The sequence below is a fragment of the Gracilinanus agilis genome, chromosome 4 (assembly GCF_016433145.1).
Source record: "Gracilinanus agilis isolate LMUSP501 chromosome 4, AgileGrace, whole genome shotgun sequence".
In the NCBI taxonomy this organism is placed as follows: Eukaryota; Metazoa; Chordata; class Mammalia; order Didelphimorphia; family Didelphidae; genus Gracilinanus; species Gracilinanus agilis.
In genome coordinates, this window is record NC_058133.1 from 225,967,781 (window position 1) to 225,987,540 (window position 19,760).

General features: G+C 48.1%; 1 protein-coding gene across 1 annotated transcript in view; it reads left to right on the top strand.

The window, feature by feature from the left end:
• FASN (fatty acid synthase) overlaps positions 1–19,496 on the top strand; it is a 52,141-nt gene extending 32,645 nt beyond the window's left edge. The window contains exons 21-42 of the mRNA XM_044675944.1: positions 1,062–1,372; positions 3,289–3,681; positions 5,623–5,787; positions 5,930–6,048; positions 6,140–6,294; positions 6,590–6,793; positions 7,470–7,620; positions 8,081–8,259; positions 8,823–8,942; positions 9,435–9,557; positions 9,789–10,012; positions 10,521–10,722; positions 11,319–11,470; positions 12,092–12,183; positions 13,070–13,221; positions 13,456–13,701; positions 14,069–14,257; positions 15,150–15,377; positions 15,607–15,827; positions 16,520–16,618; positions 17,980–18,231; positions 18,752–19,496. Coding sequence (XP_044531879.1) covers positions 1,062–1,372; positions 3,289–3,681; positions 5,623–5,787; positions 5,930–6,048; positions 6,140–6,294; positions 6,590–6,793; positions 7,470–7,620; positions 8,081–8,259; positions 8,823–8,942; positions 9,435–9,557; positions 9,789–10,012; positions 10,521–10,722; positions 11,319–11,470; positions 12,092–12,183; positions 13,070–13,221; positions 13,456–13,701; positions 14,069–14,257; positions 15,150–15,377; positions 15,607–15,827; positions 16,520–16,618; positions 17,980–18,231; positions 18,752–18,889 — 4,115 coding nt within the window. The 3' untranslated portion in view covers positions 18,890–19,496. The remainder of the gene's footprint in view (positions 1–1,061; positions 1,373–3,288; positions 3,682–5,622; positions 5,788–5,929; positions 6,049–6,139; positions 6,295–6,589; positions 6,794–7,469; positions 7,621–8,080; positions 8,260–8,822; positions 8,943–9,434; positions 9,558–9,788; positions 10,013–10,520; positions 10,723–11,318; positions 11,471–12,091; positions 12,184–13,069; positions 13,222–13,455; positions 13,702–14,068; positions 14,258–15,149; positions 15,378–15,606; positions 15,828–16,519; positions 16,619–17,979; positions 18,232–18,751) is intronic.
• Positions 19,497–19,760: the final 264 nt, after the last annotated feature.

A 19,760-nucleotide genomic window follows, 5' to 3' on the forward strand; every position in this document is an offset into this window, starting at 1 on the left:
CCAAAGGCCCTGTGTCCAGCCTGGGCCAATATGGTCCTACAGAAGTAGCTCCTGAAAGTTAGTTTATGCTTCTCTTGAGGTTAAATACAAATTGGATACAGGAAAAAAAAATTTTTTTAACCCTTACCTTCCCTCTTGGAATCAATACTATGTATTGGCTCCAAGGCTAAAGAGCGGTAAGGGCTAGGAAATGGGGGTGAAGTGACTTGCTCAGGGTCACACAGCTGGGAAGTGTCTGAGGTCAGATTTGAACCTAAGACCTCCCGTCTCTAGGCCTGACTCTCAATCCACTGAGCCACCCAGTTGCCCCCTACAGGAAGGTTTAGGTAATTCCCAGGTGGCTTGTGTGTTTTAAAGAAGAGCCAGGCTAGAGAGAAACAGCATGTGCTGGGAGCTAAAATAGCAGGTAAGCCAGAGCATGGGTCAGACCCATTTATGTTCACACTTATTCTCTAGAAAGAGAAGATACACTCTCTGACTTCTTCTACTCCTTGAAAAGCCACGTGAGGGAGCCATTTGGGTGGCTCAGTGGATTGAGAGCCAGGCTAAGAGATGGGAGGTCTTGGGTTCAAACCTGGCCTTAGACTCCTCCTAGCTGTGGGACCCTGGGCAAGTCACTTAACTCCCATTGCCTAGCCCCTACCGTTCTCCTGCCTTGGAACTAATACACAGTATTGATTTTAAGACAGAAGGTAAGGGTTTTTGTTTCTGTCTTAAAGAAAAGCAATGTGAGGAGCAGGGGGAGGGAGAATGGTGGTAAACAACCCCAGGTTCCTGCTTTCTCCCACATCCCCAGGACACTGTCAGTGTGACTTCATTTGCCCCTCACGGCTCCCCTATGCAAAGAAGGTATCATCACCCCCTTGCCTCATTTGTAAATGGGGAAATTGAAGCCCGAGAAAGCAGAAACCTACCCTAGTTAGCACCGCAAGTCAGCCTGGTAACTGTCCCAGAGTGAAAGACAACCCAGCCCTGTGTCTTAGTTACCGCTGGAGGCTCCAGGGCCTCACCCCGACCTAGCACCCCCAACTTTGCCTTACTTCTCCCCTTCCCTCTCATAGGCCTGATCCAGACCCTGAAGACCAAGCTGACCCAGCACGGGGTGAAGGTCTCCATGCCAGGCCTTACTGGGGCACCGGCCACTTCTTCCAAGGAGCCCCCCCAAAAGGGGCTGCCCTATTTCCTGGCAGCAGCCTCCCAGCTGCAGCTCAATGGGAACCTGTCTGTGGAGCTAGGACAGGTCGTTGCACAGGAGTGGCAGCACTTCCAGGAGGACCACCTGCTGGCAGGGCTCCTGGACTCGCTGGAGCTGAAGGCCTGCGTGGACACGGCCCTAGAAAATGGCACCAGTCACAGGATAAAGGTGGTGGAGGCAAGTATGGCATCCCAGCAGAGGAGAGAGCAGTGCCAGGGAAGCTAAGAATGGGTGGCACAAGGGGGCCCGGCACCCTGATTCACTCGCAATCTCTCCCTACAGAGGGGAAGTGAGTTACTAAGCCAGATTGGTATAAAGAGCTTCCACACCAAGAAAGCCCTGCATCAAGACCCTCACCCCAAAATGTTTTAGTGAACATTTAACTTTAGGTAACACAATGGATAGAGTATTGGGCCTATAGTCAGGAAGACTCATTTTCATGAGTTAAAATCTGGCCTCCGACACTTCTTAGCTCTGTGACCCTGGGCAAGTCACTTAACCCTATTTGCCTCAGTATCTGTCAAATAAGCTGGACCACTCTAGAATCTTTGTCAGAAAAAAATCAAATGGGGTCATGAAGAGTTGAATATGACTAAAGTGACTGAATGCCATTTATGGCTTCTAGAAATCATCATTAGAAAGGGAAATCATTTAGTCCAATACCTCCATCTTATAGATGGGGAAACTGAAGTCTTGAAAGAGGAAGGGACTTGCCCAAGATAACAGAACTAGTTAGCAGCAGAACCAGGAATAAAACCCAGATCCCCTCTGCTCTAAAGCAGTGGCTTTCTCTACTCTCAAGTCTCCTGGGGAATGCAAACTCTTTAATAGCAACCTAGAGGGAATGGAAGTAGAAGGATAATCTATGGCAAAACACAACTTGAACCTCATATAACACACATCACAAAGATAATTGGCACAATCTGGGTTACTTGTGCTGTTGGCTCTGCTCCATCAGAGTGGCTACTCGGGATCTAGGCAGGCAGACTACAAATTCTTTGTGGTCAGTGACTTTGTACTACGTGCCTTTGGTAAAACCCCACACAGTCTAACACAGTCCTAGGCACATAGCAAATATTCAGTAAATATTTGGGTATTTGATCAGTGCAAATCAGTGAAAACTTCCTGGAAGATAGAGTTTGGAGTGAGATTTCAGAAGAAGCTTCAGAGGGGGAGTTAATTAGCTCAATAGATTTAGTGCCAGGAGGTCCTGGGTTCACATATGATTGTGTGACCCTAGACAAGTCACTTAACCCCCATTGCTTAGTCCTTACTGCTCTTCTGCTTTGGACCAGTGCATAGTATTGATTCCAAGACAGAAAGTAAAAAGGTTTTGTGAGTTTGTTTGTTTGTTTGTTTTGTGGTTGTTTTTAAAGAAGCTCAGGGAAGAAAGAGGCAAGGCAGCTAGAAAGTACAGTAGATAGATTACCAGGCCTAGAAGTGAGGGGGACCTGGGTTCAAATTTAGCTTTACAGCAATGCAATGACCCAGGACAATTCTGAGGGACTTATGGTAAAGAACACTATCCACCTTCAGAGGAAGAACTGCAGGAGAGGAAATACAGAAGAAAAGCAACTGCTTGAACACATGGGTTGAGGCAGACATGATTGGGGATGTAGACTCGAAACTACCACATCAATGCAAATATCAACAATTTGGAAATGTCTTGATCGATGACATATTAAAACCAGTGGAAATGTGTGTTGGATATTGGGAGGGGGGAGGGAGTAAGAACATAAGTCATTTAACCATGGATAACTTTTCTAAAAAATAAAAATTATCCAGAAAAAAATTAGCTTTAGCTATTTCCTAGCTGTGTGACCCTGGGCAAGTCACTTAGCCTGTTACCTTGGCCCTGGGGCTGCTCTTCTCTCTGAATTAATACTAAGATAGAAGGGAAGGCTTTTCTTGTTTATTTGTTTTTAAGGAAGAGTCAACACTGGGGACCTGAGGGTGGGGATGGTAGAAGGTGAAGCACAGAGGCTATAACAGATGTAGTCTGGGCAGAAAGAGGGGCTGAGAAGGGTGCTTTGGGAAGTACCTTTCCCCTGCCTATCTCTGGCATTCACCCATCTCTCTTCTGAATTTCAAAGGCTCTGGCCAGAGATGGTCACTTGTACTCTCGCATCCCTGGCCTCCTCAACAGCCAGCCCATGCTCCAGGTGGACTATGTTGCCACTGACCTGAGTCAGTCCACCTCCCTGGACGGCCAGGAAGCTCAACTACAACAGCAGGGCATCTCCGTGGGCCAGTGGGACCCAGATGAGCCTGCCCCCGACAGCCTGCACAGCACCGACCTCCTGGTGTGTAACTGTGCAGTGACTACCCTGAAGGACCCCACTAGTGCCTTGAGCCACATGGGAGCTGCCCTCAAAGACGGAGGATTTCTACTGCTGCATACTCTCCTCAAAGGCGAGATCCTTGGGGAGATGGTTGCCTTCCTTACCAACTCCAACCAGCATCAGAGCCAGAGCTTTCTGAGCCAGGTGAGGGTGACCGCTGGTAGCGGTTTCGTGGTTCTGTAGTACTCTATCCTAACCATTGATTAGTGTGCCTTTCTAGGCCTTGGTAATCCGTCATCATTCCTCCCTGAGCCATTTTGTTTGTTCCCTTCAGAGATCCTTTTGGCATCCCCAGCAAGACTCCTGGGAGATCAAGGCCTTTTTATCCGTGGGTCTTTCAGCAGGGACAGAGTACACCTGACCAAAGGGTGCTGCTCAAAGAGGAGTATCATGGGAGGGTACAGAACAGACTGGAGAAGGGGAGAGACTGAAGGCATCTGACTTCATTGAAGGAGAGTGAAACAGTTTTAGGAGAATCCTGTAATCCCAATTCCTCTCCAGACGATGTGACCCTTAGTCCTACACTGTGGAGAAACTGAGCCACCCCAAAGCAGGAAAGGCACAGCCTCCAAGTCAAGGGCAGAGTGGTCAGGGATCTGGGCCACTTTTCCCCTAAGAAATACAAACTGTGTGAGCCCACCAACCCCCACAATAAGGCTCACAGCTCACTGATGGGCAACACTCAGCCGACCAGTGGCTGGCTCAGACTGTTTTCTGTTTGGATATCTTTGTTCCTTTTCCAGCTTTTGTCATAAAAGCCATATTCCCACCTGCCTGGTCCTGGTGTGGCGGGGCAAGTCTGCTCCTGGTCATGTCAGACAGGAGGGAAGAGGTCCTCATCCTGGCCAGGAAAGGAAAGCTCTTCCATGTCTCTGGCCAGGAGGGCGCCTCTGTGGGACCACTGCATGGTGGCAGGGCCTCTGTCACCCTATTCATTGCCACCAAACCAAAGAGAGGATGTCCCCCTGCAGACTCTAGCACAGAGGAAAAAGCAGGCTCAAGGCTGAGAAAGACAAAGTAGGACAGAGAAGTACCGCTTTCTTTTGACACTAGTCCTAGAGGAAGGAAAACAAGAGAACAAAGGCAATGTAGAGTACTCCAGGTGTTTGTACAAACCAGCAGCACCCATCCAGGAGCAAGAAACATGAAGAGTGCTTCCCTCATGGCAGCAGATGCCATTTACGGGCCAAAGGCCGTAAGAACCTTCATGAACCCAGAGGATAGAGTGGCCAATGGCTCCCCTGCCTCAGTGTATATCCGAGGTCATATGTGGGCCTCAGCCATGGTCTGGGATGCTCACACATATGCTCAACTGCTAAATGTCATCCTGGGCTAGAATGTTGCTACCTGGGCAGTCGCCTTTTTCTCTGAATCCCTTCTCGCCCACCATGTGCCTAGCCCCTGGACCAGGGAAACTTGGGGTAGTAAACTAGCTTCAAGGAACAGGCCAGTGCCACAGGAACCATTTGGAGCTGAGATAGAAACAGGAATTTATTATCATTATCATTATTGTTGTTTTTTCTTTAAAGCAGGAGTAGGTCCAGGAACAACAGTCCAAGGACCAGGGGTGGCAGAAGGATTTGAAGACATGGTGGGAAGAATAGGTCTGAGCCAGAAGGAGAAAGAAGCTGAGCCAGTCAGGCCTATTACAACACAAGATGATATCACACTGAGAAAACAGGGAGTCAGAGAGGCTTTCACTGCTGAGAGGAGAATAACTTAGAATGTGTGACTTAGGACAAAGGAAAGAAAACTTAAAGAGTCAACACTGAGATGAGGAAGCAGAGGTGGGGCCTTGCCTCCACTCCCCCCCTTTCAAAGGTTGAGATCCCTTAGATGGGGTGCTCCTAGAAAGCAGGGACTGCCCTTTGCCTTTTTGTATCCCCAGGGTTTAGCACAGTGGCTGGCACATAATTAAGCAGGTGCTTAATAAATGTCAATTGATTGATTCAGAGCTTTAACAAAGGAACTGGAGAATTGGGGGAGCCAGGGATGACATTCCTATTAGCACCATGTCATGCAGAAGTTACTGGGGAGTCAGTTTCCTAGGGCCTGTCTCTACCTCATCCTCATCTCTCCTGGCAGGCAGAGTGGGAGAATGTGTTCCAGAAGGCTTCCTTACACGTGGTGGGAATAAAAAAGTCCTTCTATGGCTCTATTCTTTTCCTGTGCCGCCGGTCAGCCCCGCCCCAGATGCCAATCTTCCTGCCAGTGGAGGATACTCAATACAAATGGGTGGACTCTTTAAAGGTAAGTGCCCTTTCAGGGCAGGTTCTGAGGAGCACAAGGTTGATGGGGAAGCCAAATTGCTACCTAGTTTGGTCCTTGTGTTCAAGTAGGTCCCTTCCCACTTGAAGAATGTTTATTTTCCCCTCCTGGGCTTCTCTTACAGACCATTCTGGCAGAGCCCTCCAACCAGCCAGTGTGGCTGACAGCGGCTGGCTGTGCCACCTCCGGTGTGGTTGGGATGGTGAACTGTCTCCGAAAAGAACCAGGCGGGCAGAGGATCCGGTATGGAAAGATGCCAGGGCGCTTGTTCTCTGTTTCCCTTCCCTCCCGCCCCAGGCAGCCCTCTCTGACTCCACTCTTTTAATTCTTTCAGGTGTGTCTTGGTATCCAACCTCAGTTCCTCCTCCAGCATCCCCCAAACCAGCCCATCCACCGAAGAGATGCAGAAGATACTACAAGAGGACTTGGTCATGAATGTGTACCGGGATGGAAAATGGGGGTCCTTCCGTCACTTCCCATTGAGAGAAGGTGACATTACCCATCTCTTCCTCTCTTGCTATCTCTTCCTCAAAGAAATAATCCATAGCCTAAGACTGCGCTTCCTGGGAGCATCTTGACCCAAACCTGTCCCCCATTTGGGTTGTCGAGAAGGGAGAAAAGGAACATGAAATATGAGAGATTTGGGATGGGACTTTGGGGAGAACACTCCACCCTCTACACCAAGGTTATTATTCATGTGGCCCTATCTCTCTGAAAAAAATCTCCTGTCCCTCAGCCAGCTTGCTCACAGCTGGATTCCTTTTGTTCCTCTTGCCCACACTAGGCAAACCCATGATGCTGACAGAGCACGCCTTTGTCAATGTCTTGACCCGAGGGGACCTCTCTTCCATCTGCTGGGTATGTTCTCCGCTGCGCTACGCCCAGCCTACCGACCCTGGCTCCCAGCTCTGCAAGATCTACTATGCTTCACTCAACTTCCGGGACATCATGCTGGCCACTGGCAAACTCTCCCCTGATGCCATTCCAGGTGCAGAGAGGCAGGCATTTGGCAGCTGTGACTAGGGCTGACCAGCCAGGCAGGGTACATGGTCACAAGCCCAGCAGAGTGATCTGTTGTGCTGTATAGGAGGGTCAGGGGACCATCAGCAGACATTGGGGCACTTGGCTGGGGTGAAGGACTTTCATGGGGAGGGCAGAGGAGGGAAAAGAGTGATGGTGGCCACTCTTCATCCATGGCCCTATCCAAAAAACAAGCCATGAGGACTGGTTCTAGGACCTAGCATTCCTGGCAGTTCATAAAGGAAAGAACCTTTTCTCCATGAAGAAGTAAAAGGAAGGGTAATCCCTCCAAAAGAGATGAGAAACTGGGCCCAAGGTTGGGAACCTACAAAAGTGTTTCCAAATGCAGAGGGGCTAAGTAGAATTATCTGTCTCCCAGGTTCATATTCCTACTCCCTAACTACCAAGGATTTGGTGAAAAGAAGTAAATGATTGCTACAAATGTGACCAATCTCTTTTCCCTTTCTGGGATAGAAACTAGTAGAGTTTTTAAAGCCTAAGAGGCAACATAGCAACCACAGATAGGAGTTGAAAGGAGGACAGCGAAAAACAGCCACAAGGAGGGGAATGGCCCAGGAGAAGGGAGAGGCACCAGGCACCCAGTCTGTGTATGGGACTCACCAGGCTCTACCCTTTGTGCCTAGGGAAATGGGCCAACCGGGACTGTATGATGGGCATGGAGTTCTCTGGGCGAGATGCTACTGGCAAACGGGTGATGGGTCTAGTTCCTGCTGAAGGCCTGGCCACCTCCGCACTCCTTTCCTCAGACTTCCTTTGGGATGTGCCAGCCAACTGGTAAGTTAGTTTGAGAGCTACAGACACAGGGTAGAGAACCAGGCTTAGAAGTCCCACCTGGAGCAGAGGGGCGAAGAGAAGTGTAGTAAGGTAAAAATGGTGGTTGTCCAGCTGTGTCTGTGTGAATCTTTGTGAATCGGCAAAGATTCTGGAGTGGTTCGCCATTTTCTTCTCCAGCAGATTAGGGCAAACAAAGTGACTTGCCCAAGGTCATACAGCTAATGATTTGAACTCCTCTAGGCCCAGCACTCTATCCACTGAGCCACCTAGTTGCCTCCCACAAAAGAGGGTATAGAGGAATAAATATGATGCTGTAGGCTCTGGTACCTCCAACATCCTATATCCAGGCCACTGAGAGGGTTTAAGAAAGTAGCTTTGGAGAAGACCAACATGGAATTGGAGGTGGAGAGGACAGGCTCTGTAATAAAAGTAGTTACTTCAGCATCTGATCCATCCTTAGGACCATGGAGGAGGCTGCCTCTGTGCCTGTTGTCTACACCACGGCCTACTACTCGCTGGTGGTCCGTGGGAGCATCAAAAAGGGAGAGACGGTGCTTATCCACTCTGGCTCTGGGGGCGTTGGCCAGGCTGCCATTGCAATTGCTCTGAGCATGAATTGCCGGGTCTTTACCACTGTGGGTAAGAGTCAAATCCCTCTGCCTCTAGTTCTCCATCCCTCTTTTCCTCCTACCTTCTCTCCCACAATGCCCATCACAAGTATTCTGTCCATTTTTCCATCTTGTTCCCACTTGAAATGCTCTCTCAGAATGTGAGCCTGCTATGGTTCAGAGTTCAGATTCATCACTCAAGCCCCAGAAAAGCCCCCTTCCCCTTCTCTTCTCTGAGGATGAGCCAGGGGAAAGCAGGTGTTTTATCTGTGGCATGACGAGGACTCAGACCTGGTCAGCTGCTGAAGCCAGAGCCAAAACCAGGTTTTGCTTCTCTACTGGTTAGTGTACATTTCAGAGCCTTGTATTATCAGTATCAAGGAAGGCACCTCCATTGCCCTCTCCCCACCTTGGCTCCTGCCCATAGATTGAAGCAGCTGTTTCACATCCTTCTTTCCTATTTACTGGATTCCTTCAATCTTCTGGGATGATATCCCTTTCTAAAAAGTTCTTTCTTTGAGTCTGAGCTCATCAAAAACAGGAATTGTATGCATTATATAGCACTTGGACTGAACAGCCGACTTTCCTCCTCAGGGTCAGCCGAGAAGCGGGCCTACCTCCAGGCCAGATTCCCCCAGCTCGATGCCACCAGTTTTGCCAATTCCAGGAATACATCTTTTGAACAACATGTGTTGAAGCACACCAAAGGGAAAGGTGAGCCCAGGACACCAAGGCTGGGGAAAGATCCATGTAAAGTATAACTTCTTAAGAGAAGGGCACTTTCTTCTTCCTATGGATGGAGGTGGAAACCATGGAGTAGAGCATCCGCTAGAAAACAGTTGGGACACTATCTAACCTGAACCCCTCCTTTTACAGTATGGGTAAACTGAGACCCAGCGAGAGATTGTAACATGAGCATTAAAAGGACAGGTAGTCAAGGCAGCCCTTTTTTTTTTTTTTTTTTTAAACCCTTAACTTCTGTGTATTGACTTATAGGTGGTAAGGGTGGGCAATGGGGGTCAAGTGACTTGCCCAGGGTCACATAGCTGGGAAGTGTCTGAGGCCGGATTTGAACCTAGGACCTCCCGTCTCTAGTCCTGGCTCTCAATCCACTGAGCTACCTGGCTGCCTCACCAAGGCAGCCCTTTTGAACTGTGGTGGGTCAGGACAAGAGGCTAATGCCAAAATATTTTTCTCCCATTCCAGGAGTAGACCTCGTCCTGAATTCTCTGGCAGAGGAGAAGCTTCAGGCCAGTGTTCGGTGCTTGGCTCAGCATGGCCGCTTCCTAGAAATTGGCAAATTTGATCTGTCAAACAATCATTCCCTGGGTAAGCTATATGCTACAAGTGATGCAGGCACCAAGGTGGAATGAGGGGAATGAGAGGGTGGGAGTACCAAAGCAGGGTCTAAGGCTCACTCTCCACTGAACCTGAGAAGATCCTGTTCTCTGGAGGGTCTGGGGAGGATTGTGCTACCATCTCCTCATCACCATCTCCTTGCCCTTGGGGCAGGCAACCTGGGAATGAGAAGACTCACATGCTCTTTTCTTCCCTCCCCAGGAATGGCTATCTTCCTAAAGAATGTGGCCTTCCATGGTATCCTGCTGGATGCCCTCTTCGAAGAAGGAAATGATGACTGGAAGCAGGTGGCAGAGTTGCTGAAGGTGGGCATCCAAAGTGGTGTGGTCCAGCCCCTAAAGTGCACTGTCTTTGAAAGGGACCAGGTGGAGGATGCCTTCCGCTACATGGCCCAAGGGAAACACATTGGCAAAGTGGTTATCAAGGTAAAGGAACTGGGAGGAGCTTCCCATTAGGAAAGGACTGTGTGTCCAGGGAATTCTGGGAGAGTAATTGTCTTAAGAGATAGCCCATTTAGGAAAAGAGAACATTTCCAGAGTCCTCACTGGCAAAAAGGAGCCTTAGCCATTGCTACTCACATCTCTCCAATTTCTCAAGCTTTTCAAGAAAACCCCATAAATCCATTCCAAGTTCTAACAATTAAGAAGTTCATCACCAGCTGAATCCCTCCTACTAAAATGTAACCTATTAATTTTCTTGAGGAAAAAATTCCAATAGCTCTCAGCAATTTCCTCTTTGGACTCATTACTCCTATTCCTTTGACTTGTATAAAAGCCCAGTCTTGGGATCTCTGCCTGCTAAAAAGTGTGACTGCTTAGATTCCATCACCTTGGGGCCATACAGGTGGGACAGAGAGTGGGGACCTGGGGATGGCTAGAAAAAGAGTAAACAATCCACCTTCTACAGTATATATGTGTGTGACTGTGGGGACAGGTCCAAGAAGAAGAGAAGCAAGCCGTGATGAATAAAGCAAAGCCCAGCCTGATCTCCGCCATTTCCAAGACATTTTGCCCCAACTCTAAATCCTACATCATCACAGGAGGATTGGGTGGCTTTGGGCTTGAATTAGCTCAATGGCTCATTCTTCGAGGGGCTGAGAAACTTGTTCTAACTTCACGTTCGGGCATTCGGACTGGTATGTGGAAATGTGTATGAGGGCAAAGACCAAGCCTTTTGAGCTCCCAAGGGAACAAAAACCCAGAGAAGCCTCATCACCCACCCACTTTAATCCCACCTAAGGCCAGAAATCTAAAGGGAAAAAGATTAGTTGGGTGGGTGGAAGTTCTGATGAAAGCAAAATTTATGTTCTTTGCTGAGAGAGAGGCAGACACACTGCAAACATTGTTCTCACTTGATAATAATTTGCATAAAACTTTTGAGGTTTTAAAGTGCCTTTTCTGCTCTCATCTCATTTCCTAATCATAGTATGTCCTACATCTATTTTATCATTTCTTATCATATTATATCTGAAAGGGATCTTGGAGACCACATAACCTAACCCATTTTGCAGATTAGGAAAATTGACTTCTTGACTCTGAGAGATGAAATAATTTGCCTATGAAATAACCTGACTACTTAGAACTAGAATCAGACCACAAGCACAATCCAGTTTAGGTCCTGATCTGGTGGGCATAACAATCTTTTTGACCATCTTGGCAATATACGCACCCAACTGGGAAGATGGAGGCAGGACAAAATGGCCTGGCCTTCTAGCATCCTTTGTTTCTACAGGTTATCAAGCCAAGCAGATTCAAGAGTGGCAACAGCAAGGCATTCAGGTCCTTGTGTCCACAAGTGATATAAGCACTGTCGAGGGAGCCCAGTGCCTCATAGCCGAGGCCACTCAGCTTGGGCCTGTTGGGGGCATTTTCAACCTGGCCATGGTAAGTGGAGGCTCTGGCCTAGGCAGTCTGAGGATGGGGATAGGGCAAGAGGCAGCAGCATGGTTGGGTGGGGGGTGTCTTAGAAAGTCTCCCTCTGTAAATAATAAGAAGCAGGATTGTCATTGAATCCAGACTCCTAGGAAGGGAGGAATTTCTCATTTTTCCTGAATAACTTCAAGAGTTTCCCATGTCTATTTCCTGATTTCTACTTGGGGGGTTTCTACTTCTTCTTTAAGGGCAACATGCCCTCAAGAGCTTAAGAAGGAAAGAATTGAAGGTGGTTAGCCAGCAGTGGATTAAAAGCCAGGCCTAGAGACTAGAGGTCCTGGGTTCAATTTCCAGCCTTGGACACTTCCTAGCTGGATGACCCTGGGCAAATCACTTAACCCCCATTGTCTAGCCCTTACAGGTCTTCTTCCTTGGTACCAATACACAAAATTGATTCTAAAATGGGGGATGGAGAGTTGGGCCAGGGCTATTGAGCCGGGTAGAAGGGTTAAAGTTTAGAGAAGGATCATACCTATGTTTCTACAGTGGAGAGGACAGTAATACCCTAGGGAAACCATGGTCCCATATATACCCCTACAGAGACAAATGAGGACCTCTCTTCCTCCTCCTTAGGTCCTGAGAGATGCCATGTTGGAGAACCAAACTCCAGAATTCTTCCAGGATGTCAACAGGCCCAAGTACTGCGGCACAATTAACTTGGACAGGTATGAGGACCATTGGGCAAGGGGATCTGGGCCCTCATAATTGAAATGTTGTCACTCACATCCTCCTTTTTGCCCACCTCTGACATCCTCAGTTCAATTCAACAATTAATCAAACATTTATCAAGTGCCTCTTCTGTGATAATCATTGTGCAACTGAGCCCATCATGGTAGCCAGTGGGGTCACTACATAACAGGATAGAGATAAAAGGGAATAAGGGCCAGGAAAGAATCTTGGAGGGATATGGGAATGCGACATATATGATGATTCAGCAAAGGAGGCTGAGAAGAAGTCAGACAGGTAGGAGCAGTTGTCATAAAAATCCAGAAAGAAGAGAGAATCCAGAGGGGGATTAGTCAATAGAATCAAATGTTGAAGAGAAGTCAAGAAGGAACAGTATTGAGAAAAAGCCACTTTATTTGACAATTAAAAAATCATTCATAACTCTTTAGGGGAGACAACGTATGGGTTGCCATGGGAACCTAATGACCTATATCCTCCTAGTCTATATGGAACATATTCTAACTCTTTGATTATCCACACCAATGGGAAAAGGCTGTGCCATCCAAAAAAAGTCTTCTCATTGGTCAGTATATTACAAAGTGTTTTTATTTGATTTTCACATCTGCCTGCCTAATTATGTTTACTTAGTCTCTTATTAAAATGAGACCATATATCTTGAAATCATTCCTTTGGATGAAGGGATAAGGTCCAAAACTGACCAGAGGCAGTTCAGAGTGCTGATATCCATGTGCAGATAGGAGTTTGAAAGCTGGAGTGGGGAGAGGTGGGGAGTATCTTCCCCAGACCATCCAGGCAGGGCTTAAGGCTCTGTTGAAGGGAATAGCAGGTTGGTGAGTCATATTCTTGGGTTGCTTGCTTCTTTAGAGTGTCAAGGGAAAAATGCCCTGAGCTGGATTACTTTGTGGCTTTCTCATCGGTGAGCTGTGGGCGAGGCAATGCTGGGCAAAGTAACTATGGCTTTGCCAACTCCACCATGGAGCGAATCTGTGAGAAGCGGAAGCATGACGGCCTTCCAGGTAACCCCGTTTGGAAACTTCCTGAGCAGAGAAACCTGCTACCACTAAATAAACTAAGCACATCTGTAGGATGCTTAGGCCATTTCCCCCCTAAATAGTCACATGCCTTCTCGGGAAATCCATTCCACTCTCATACCCAGTGAGAGAACTCCCTTTTCTGCCAACCCCCTTCATAACCTGAGCTCAAAAGGACCCTGCCCTCCCTCACTGCAAGTGTCACTCTCTCTTCTCAAGGCCTTGCTGTACAATGGGGCGCCATTGGTGATGTGGGCATTGTCCTGGAAGCCATGGGCACTAATGACACTGTGATTGGTGGGACACTGCCCCAGCGTATCTCCTCCTGCCTGGAAGTCTTGGACCTTTTCCTTAACCAGAACCACCCTGTCATGAGCAGCTTTGTGCTAGCTGAGAAGAAGATGGTGTCTCGCAGCAATGGAGATGGCCAAAAGGATCTGTTGAAAGCAGTGGCACACATCCTAGGTGAGTCATGGGCCTTGTCTAATGGCCCTCATCCTAAGGGCCTATCTAGTCAGGTCTGTCCAGTTAAATGTTCCACCTGGGCATCGTCTCAGAAGATATGGTGACTCTACAGGCAGCATCTTTTTAGCTCCCTAACTTCCTGAATCCCATTTATGCCAACATATACAATCTCTTTAAGATAGCAAGCTCAGTACATTTACTCTAACCCACACATGCTATGTCCCAACCCTGTATGAGGAAGTATCTTGCCTTTGTTCCCTTTATCTTCTAGAGCAGCACAAGTAGGCTCTTGCCTGGTCTCCCCAGCCCTGAGAGTGTCCTCTACTCCTCACTCCCACCAATTAATATGGAAGTGTCTTTCCTCCAGGCATCCGAGATGTAAGCACATTGAACCCAGATAGTACCTTGGCTGATCTGGGCCTGGATTCCCTGATGGGGGTGGAGGTAAGGCAGACCCTGGAGCGGGAATATGACATAGTCATGGCCATGAGGGAGATCCGGCAGCTCACCATCAAAAAGCTACAAGAGCTCTCAGCCCAGCCTGGAACAGGAGAAGGTGAGTCAAGGAGAAAAGGGAGGTATGGGCTTGGGGGTTCCGGGACCATCAGAGGGCCAGGACCCAGGAAGGAACTTGCAGATTTTCAAGGAAGGAGAACTTCTTGAGTCTCTAGAAGAGCAGTTCCGAGATGACAATCATTTCCCCAGCTCCTTTGTTTCTGAATGGTGTTAATATTGACTCAATTCTTATGTGATTCAATTATTAATTTATTGTTCCAGTGCTGCAGACTGCCCCTAATGCTGAGTGAGGTTTGTGTATGTTTCCACAAAGGGCCAGATGGGGAGAAAACATCTCAAAAATTAAGGCCAACTAGCTCCATAGAACATTCAGCTTAAGTACCATTTTCTACATGAACTCTTTCCTGACTCACCTCCACACAGGCGTCTATTTACTTTGTTTGTATATTTACTTTGCCAATAGAATATAAGCTCCTTGAGAGCAAAAACTTATTTCATTTTTGAAATGGTATCCTCAGTTTCTAGCACAATACCTGGTACATAGGCACTTAATAAATATTTGTTAATTGATGAAGAGATGATGGATGGATGGCTGCTTGGGGACTGGCCAGAAACTAGTCAGGAAAGCCAGCCCTCCTAGGGAGATGGACATATGAGGGTTGGAACCAAGGCTTCTTGTTCAGGCCTCATTCTCTATATCAACTGGGCTGAGAATCTCAGGGTCACTAGTTTAACTATTGCTGAGGAGATAAATTCAATGAGACGCTCTATCCTCCAGACATCCTAAGATTTAGTAGCAGAAGGAATCTTTAGAGCTCCTCACTTTGCAAAGGGGAAATGAATTTTGCATGGCCTGACAAAGATCACATGGGTGGTAAAGAGAACTTAGGCTGGGCTGTGTAACAAGGTGTCTGTCCTTTCTCCTTTTCAAGAACTGAAGTCTCCTCCAACCAAAGAAAGCAGCCCTGTCCGAGAAGCCAAACTGAATCTGGGGAACCTGCTGGTAAACCCTGAGGGGCCAACGATCACTCTGCTCAATGCTGTGCAGAGCACAGAGCGGCCTCTCTTCCTGGTCCACCCCATTGAGGGTTCAATCACTGTGTTCCACAACCTAGCTGCCAAACTCAGCATCCCTACGTATGGTCTGCAGTGCACCAAAGGTAACCCCTCAGCAGCCTTCCTCCTGGTCTGGCTCCCCTGCAACAGTGGAGGATGTAATGTACTGCTTCCTGGTGGTCGGGCTAATTAATAGCAGGGCTTTTCTATTAAGTACACTTATAAGCCCTACAACTGTCTTGGGCCCCCATAACCTCAGAAATGTCAGGAAGACTTTCCTGGTATCCGACCTAAATTGACTTACTTGATGTTTTTCTGCCTCCCTTTTTCTAGCTGCTCCCCTGGACAGCATCCAGAGCCTGGCTTCCTACTATATTGACTGTATCAAGCAGGTCCAGCCTGAGGGGCCATACCGCATTGCTGGCTATTCCTATGGGGCTTGTGTGGCCTTTGAAATGTGTTCTCAGCTGCAAGCCCAGCAAATCCCATCCCATTCAAACAACAGCCTTTTCCTGTTTGACGGCTCACACGCCTACGTTTTAGCCTACACACAAGTAAGGACAATGGGACATATCTCCAGAAGAGTAGGGGGATTTCCAGAGACCAGCCTCCAAGGCAGCCTAGATTCAGACAAGTAGATGCCCTGCCAAAGAACCAAACCAAAGCCCTAAACAATTCAGTAACTGTCAGGGTAGCAATAAGAAATTTTCTCTCTGCCCCATAGAACTTCAGGAGAGCTATTTTCAAAGGTTTGGGGGCTACTTTCGCCAACACCATTTGCAACTCTTCCACACCTCATTGGATAGTTTTATGAGTGGCCATGGCTAGGAGATGACCCTCTAGTAGGGCACCCACCACCAACTTAGCCAGTGCCTCAAGCCACAGCACAAGGCTTTGCCAAAGCTTGGGCTCTGGCCACTTAGCTAGCAGTGATTGCCACAACTCACCATGAGGAGGTGCCAAAGTAGGATTCCTCTACCCTAGCATGGGGCAGGAAGCATGGCAGAAAGGGAAATAATTGTTGTACCTGAGTTTCAGAGTTCCAGCCCTGGCCTTGACTAGCCTCATCCTCATAGGTAAATCCAGTAAACCTCCGAACCTCAACTCTCTCCCCTAGAAAATAAGGTTAAGACTACTTGCCCTGCCTTCCTCCCGGGAACACTGATCATAGAGTGGTGATACAATGCCCTGTGCCAGGTGGCTCTGGCCAGAGTCAGCCTCCATAACTCTCACCTCTCCCTTCCAGAGCTACCGAGCCAAGCTGACCCCAGGCTGTGAAGCAGAAGCAGAGACAGAAGCAATGTGTGCCTTTGTCCAGCAGTTCACAGACACTGAATACAACAAGGTCATTTCCTTTGGCTCCCTCCCTTGGATCCCCACACCAGGCACCACTGTCACCTTCTTTCTTGTCTTTCCTCTATCCTTTCCTTCCCTCTTCTTCCTTCCCTTCTTCCTTGTCTTCCTTCTTAACTCTTTTCATCTCTCCCTCCTCATTTGCCTGGTATGCCCTCTGCTAGGTGCTTTCCAGCCTTATCTCCCACTTTTCCTTTAGACATCCTCGAGTTTCTGTCAGACTGGACAGACTATTCCTTTAATTCATCTCTCCTCCCTCAATTGTATTTTCTTTGCTTGTTATAAGAAATAGTAGAGCTTGGTGGTGAGAAAGCTGGCCTTGAAGCCAAGAAGACCCAGGTTCATATTCCACATACTCCTAAGACCCTGGACAAGCACCTGTCAGTGCTCTAGACAACTCTTAAAACTATAAGTTGGGGGAGCAGCTAGGTAGCTCAGTAGATTGAGAGTCAGGCCTAGAGACGGAAGGTCCTAGGTTCAAATCCGGCCTCACACACTTCCCAGCTGTGTGACCCTGGGCAAGTCACTTGACCCCCATTGCCCACCCTTAACACTCTTCCACCTAGGAGCCAATAACAGAAGTTAAGGTTTAAAAAAAAAAATTTTTTTTTTCAATAAAAAAAAAAAAACTTATTAAGTTGCAGCAGCTAGGCAACATAGCAGATAGAGCACCAGGCCTAAAGTTGGAAGGTCCTGGGTTCAATTCTGGCCTCAGACACTTCCTAGGAAAGCCATGTAAGCCCATTTGCCTTGCCCTTCTGTCTTAGAGTTGTTACTAAGACAAAGTAAGAATTTAAATTTTAAAACACTAAGCTACAGGGAAGTTGCCAGCCTGCATCAATTGAGAGAATTTCCTATGCCAAAGAAATCAGATCCAGGCTGTTCCCCTTACTTACACTACTCTTAACCATCTAGAATCTCCCTCCTCCCCCATCTCTGCTCCTGGGAAGTATACCTTTCCTTCAGATGCCTCCTCCTGTGAGGAGTATACCTTTCCTTCAGATCCCTCAACCTGCTTTCTTGTTCATTCTTGTGTCCCACCCCAGCCCCCATCCCAGGGCCTGAGCTCAGTGGAGTTGGTGTAGCCTGCCCATCCTGTTCCAACATTTGGAGGGAAAGCCGAGCCCAAGAGGCCACACGCCTGGCTTCCATCCACACCTGGCCAGTCATTGTGACATGAGTGTCAGCTTGCTTTCCTGGGTCTCTTCCACGTCTCTTAAATGAAATAGTCAGATCTCCGAGGTTCCTTCTGGTTGTGCTATTTCCTGCCAACTTTTAAGTTAAAGAAAGAGATGCCTATGTTTGCAGAGCAGCAGACAAGATCTCATTGGCCTCCCTTCCCCTTCCTTGCAGGTGCTAGAGGTGCTCCTGCCCCTGAAAGACCTAGAAGCCCGGGTCTCTGCCACCGTGGACCTGATCACCCAGAACCACAGGCATATCAGCCGAGCAGAGCTCAGCTTTGCTGCGTTTTCCTTCTATCACAAGCTGAGGGCCGCAGAGCAATACATACCCAAAATCAAGTATCACGGCAACGTGACCTTGTTACGAGCCAAGACTAGCAGCGAGTATGGCGAGGGCCTGAGCAAGGACTACAACCTGTCTGAGGTGAGGTATTACATGTGCCATTCAGGGCTGTGCTCTTCTCAAATCTTAGCTCGAGGTCTCCTCTGCACCTGGGGTATACATGGCAAACCCTTCACCCAGGGAAAGTAGAACCCATAAACTGGGGTCTGCCCGACCCAGCACCAAAACATGGAGATTTGTCCCTCATCTGTCTGCTGCAGTGCCACTCTCTGGGGCTCCTAGAATCCCACAAGGCACTGGTTTCCATAGAGCTTCTCCCCAAATAGCATGCAGCAGTGCCATGTGGAGAGATTGCTGATCTGGAAGCCAAGAGGCCAAGGCTGCAAGCCCCTGGGTTGTCTCCTCACATGGCGTGGGAGGGTGGGGAGAGTATCTTTGACTGGCCCTCCTAGGTCATTGTGTCCTCTATTTCCCCTTTCTGTCCCTGCAGTGAAAAAGGAGGTTGCAAAGAAACAATTGGGTTGACCTCTAGAGGGAGCTAGGGGTAAAGAGGTGGCAAGCTGTTGAAGGCTTAACCAATTCATTAGACTTTTTCTTCTAGGTCTGTGATGGGAAGGTGTCTGTCCATGTCATCGAAGGTGACCACCGTACATTGTTGGAGGGCAGCGGCCTGGAATCCATCATTGGCATCATCCACAGTTCACTAGCAGAGCCTAGAGTCAGTGTACGGGAGGGCTAGGTCTTCCCCATTTGTCGGTTCCTTCCCACAGCCACAGCCACAGCTGCATCTCCTGTCTCTGGCAGGAGATGGAATTATGATGACTTTTCTTGTCATTAAAACATTCCTTCCCATACCTCCTCTTCTCCCAGCTCACACCATTCTCCACCTCCCACCCTAAGGAGACACCTCGAAAATACAATTCTGCATCCAAGCTGGGTCTGAAGGAAGTCCTTCTTGTGGTATCCCATCCTCCTGCCCTCCACCTGCTCCAGCTGGTACCCATACCACCCCCATCTGGCATTTTTGGCACACACACACATACCCCTCCCCCTGCCCACAGGTAGGAGTAGAGTTTATTCAAAGTTATTATCAGCTATGATCATCCCTTCTCATGCTCTCTGAGCAAGAGCTAAAGGCCATTTGCAACTAACCAGGAACCGAGACTGGGATGCCAAGGTCAGGCTGATTTGGAGATTTCTGGTTTTGATCCATGAAGAATCAGCCAATGGCCAGCAAGAAGATGGATGGGGCTGAACCTTTTTCATAACCATGTGGTGTTTTTATTTTTTTGTTGTGTTTTCATTTGAAACTTTGTATTTATTGCATCATCAGAAAAAAAAATGGTCCAGGGTCTTCATTATTTGTGAAAAGGGAAGAAATACCCCCTTGGCAGATTTTTTTTTTAATCCAGAATTCTCTGGTTGTTCCTTTCCATGTTTTGTTTTGTCTGGAACATCTTCATTTTGCTCTTACTATTGCCCATCTCAACATGATAGTAAAGAAGTAAGCTTTGTCTCATCTTCAGGAAGTGGAGAGAACAGGGGTGGGAGTGTGGCCTGACCACCCTGTTCCTCTTGCCCTTTTCTGGGGCAGCTTGAAAGAACAGAGA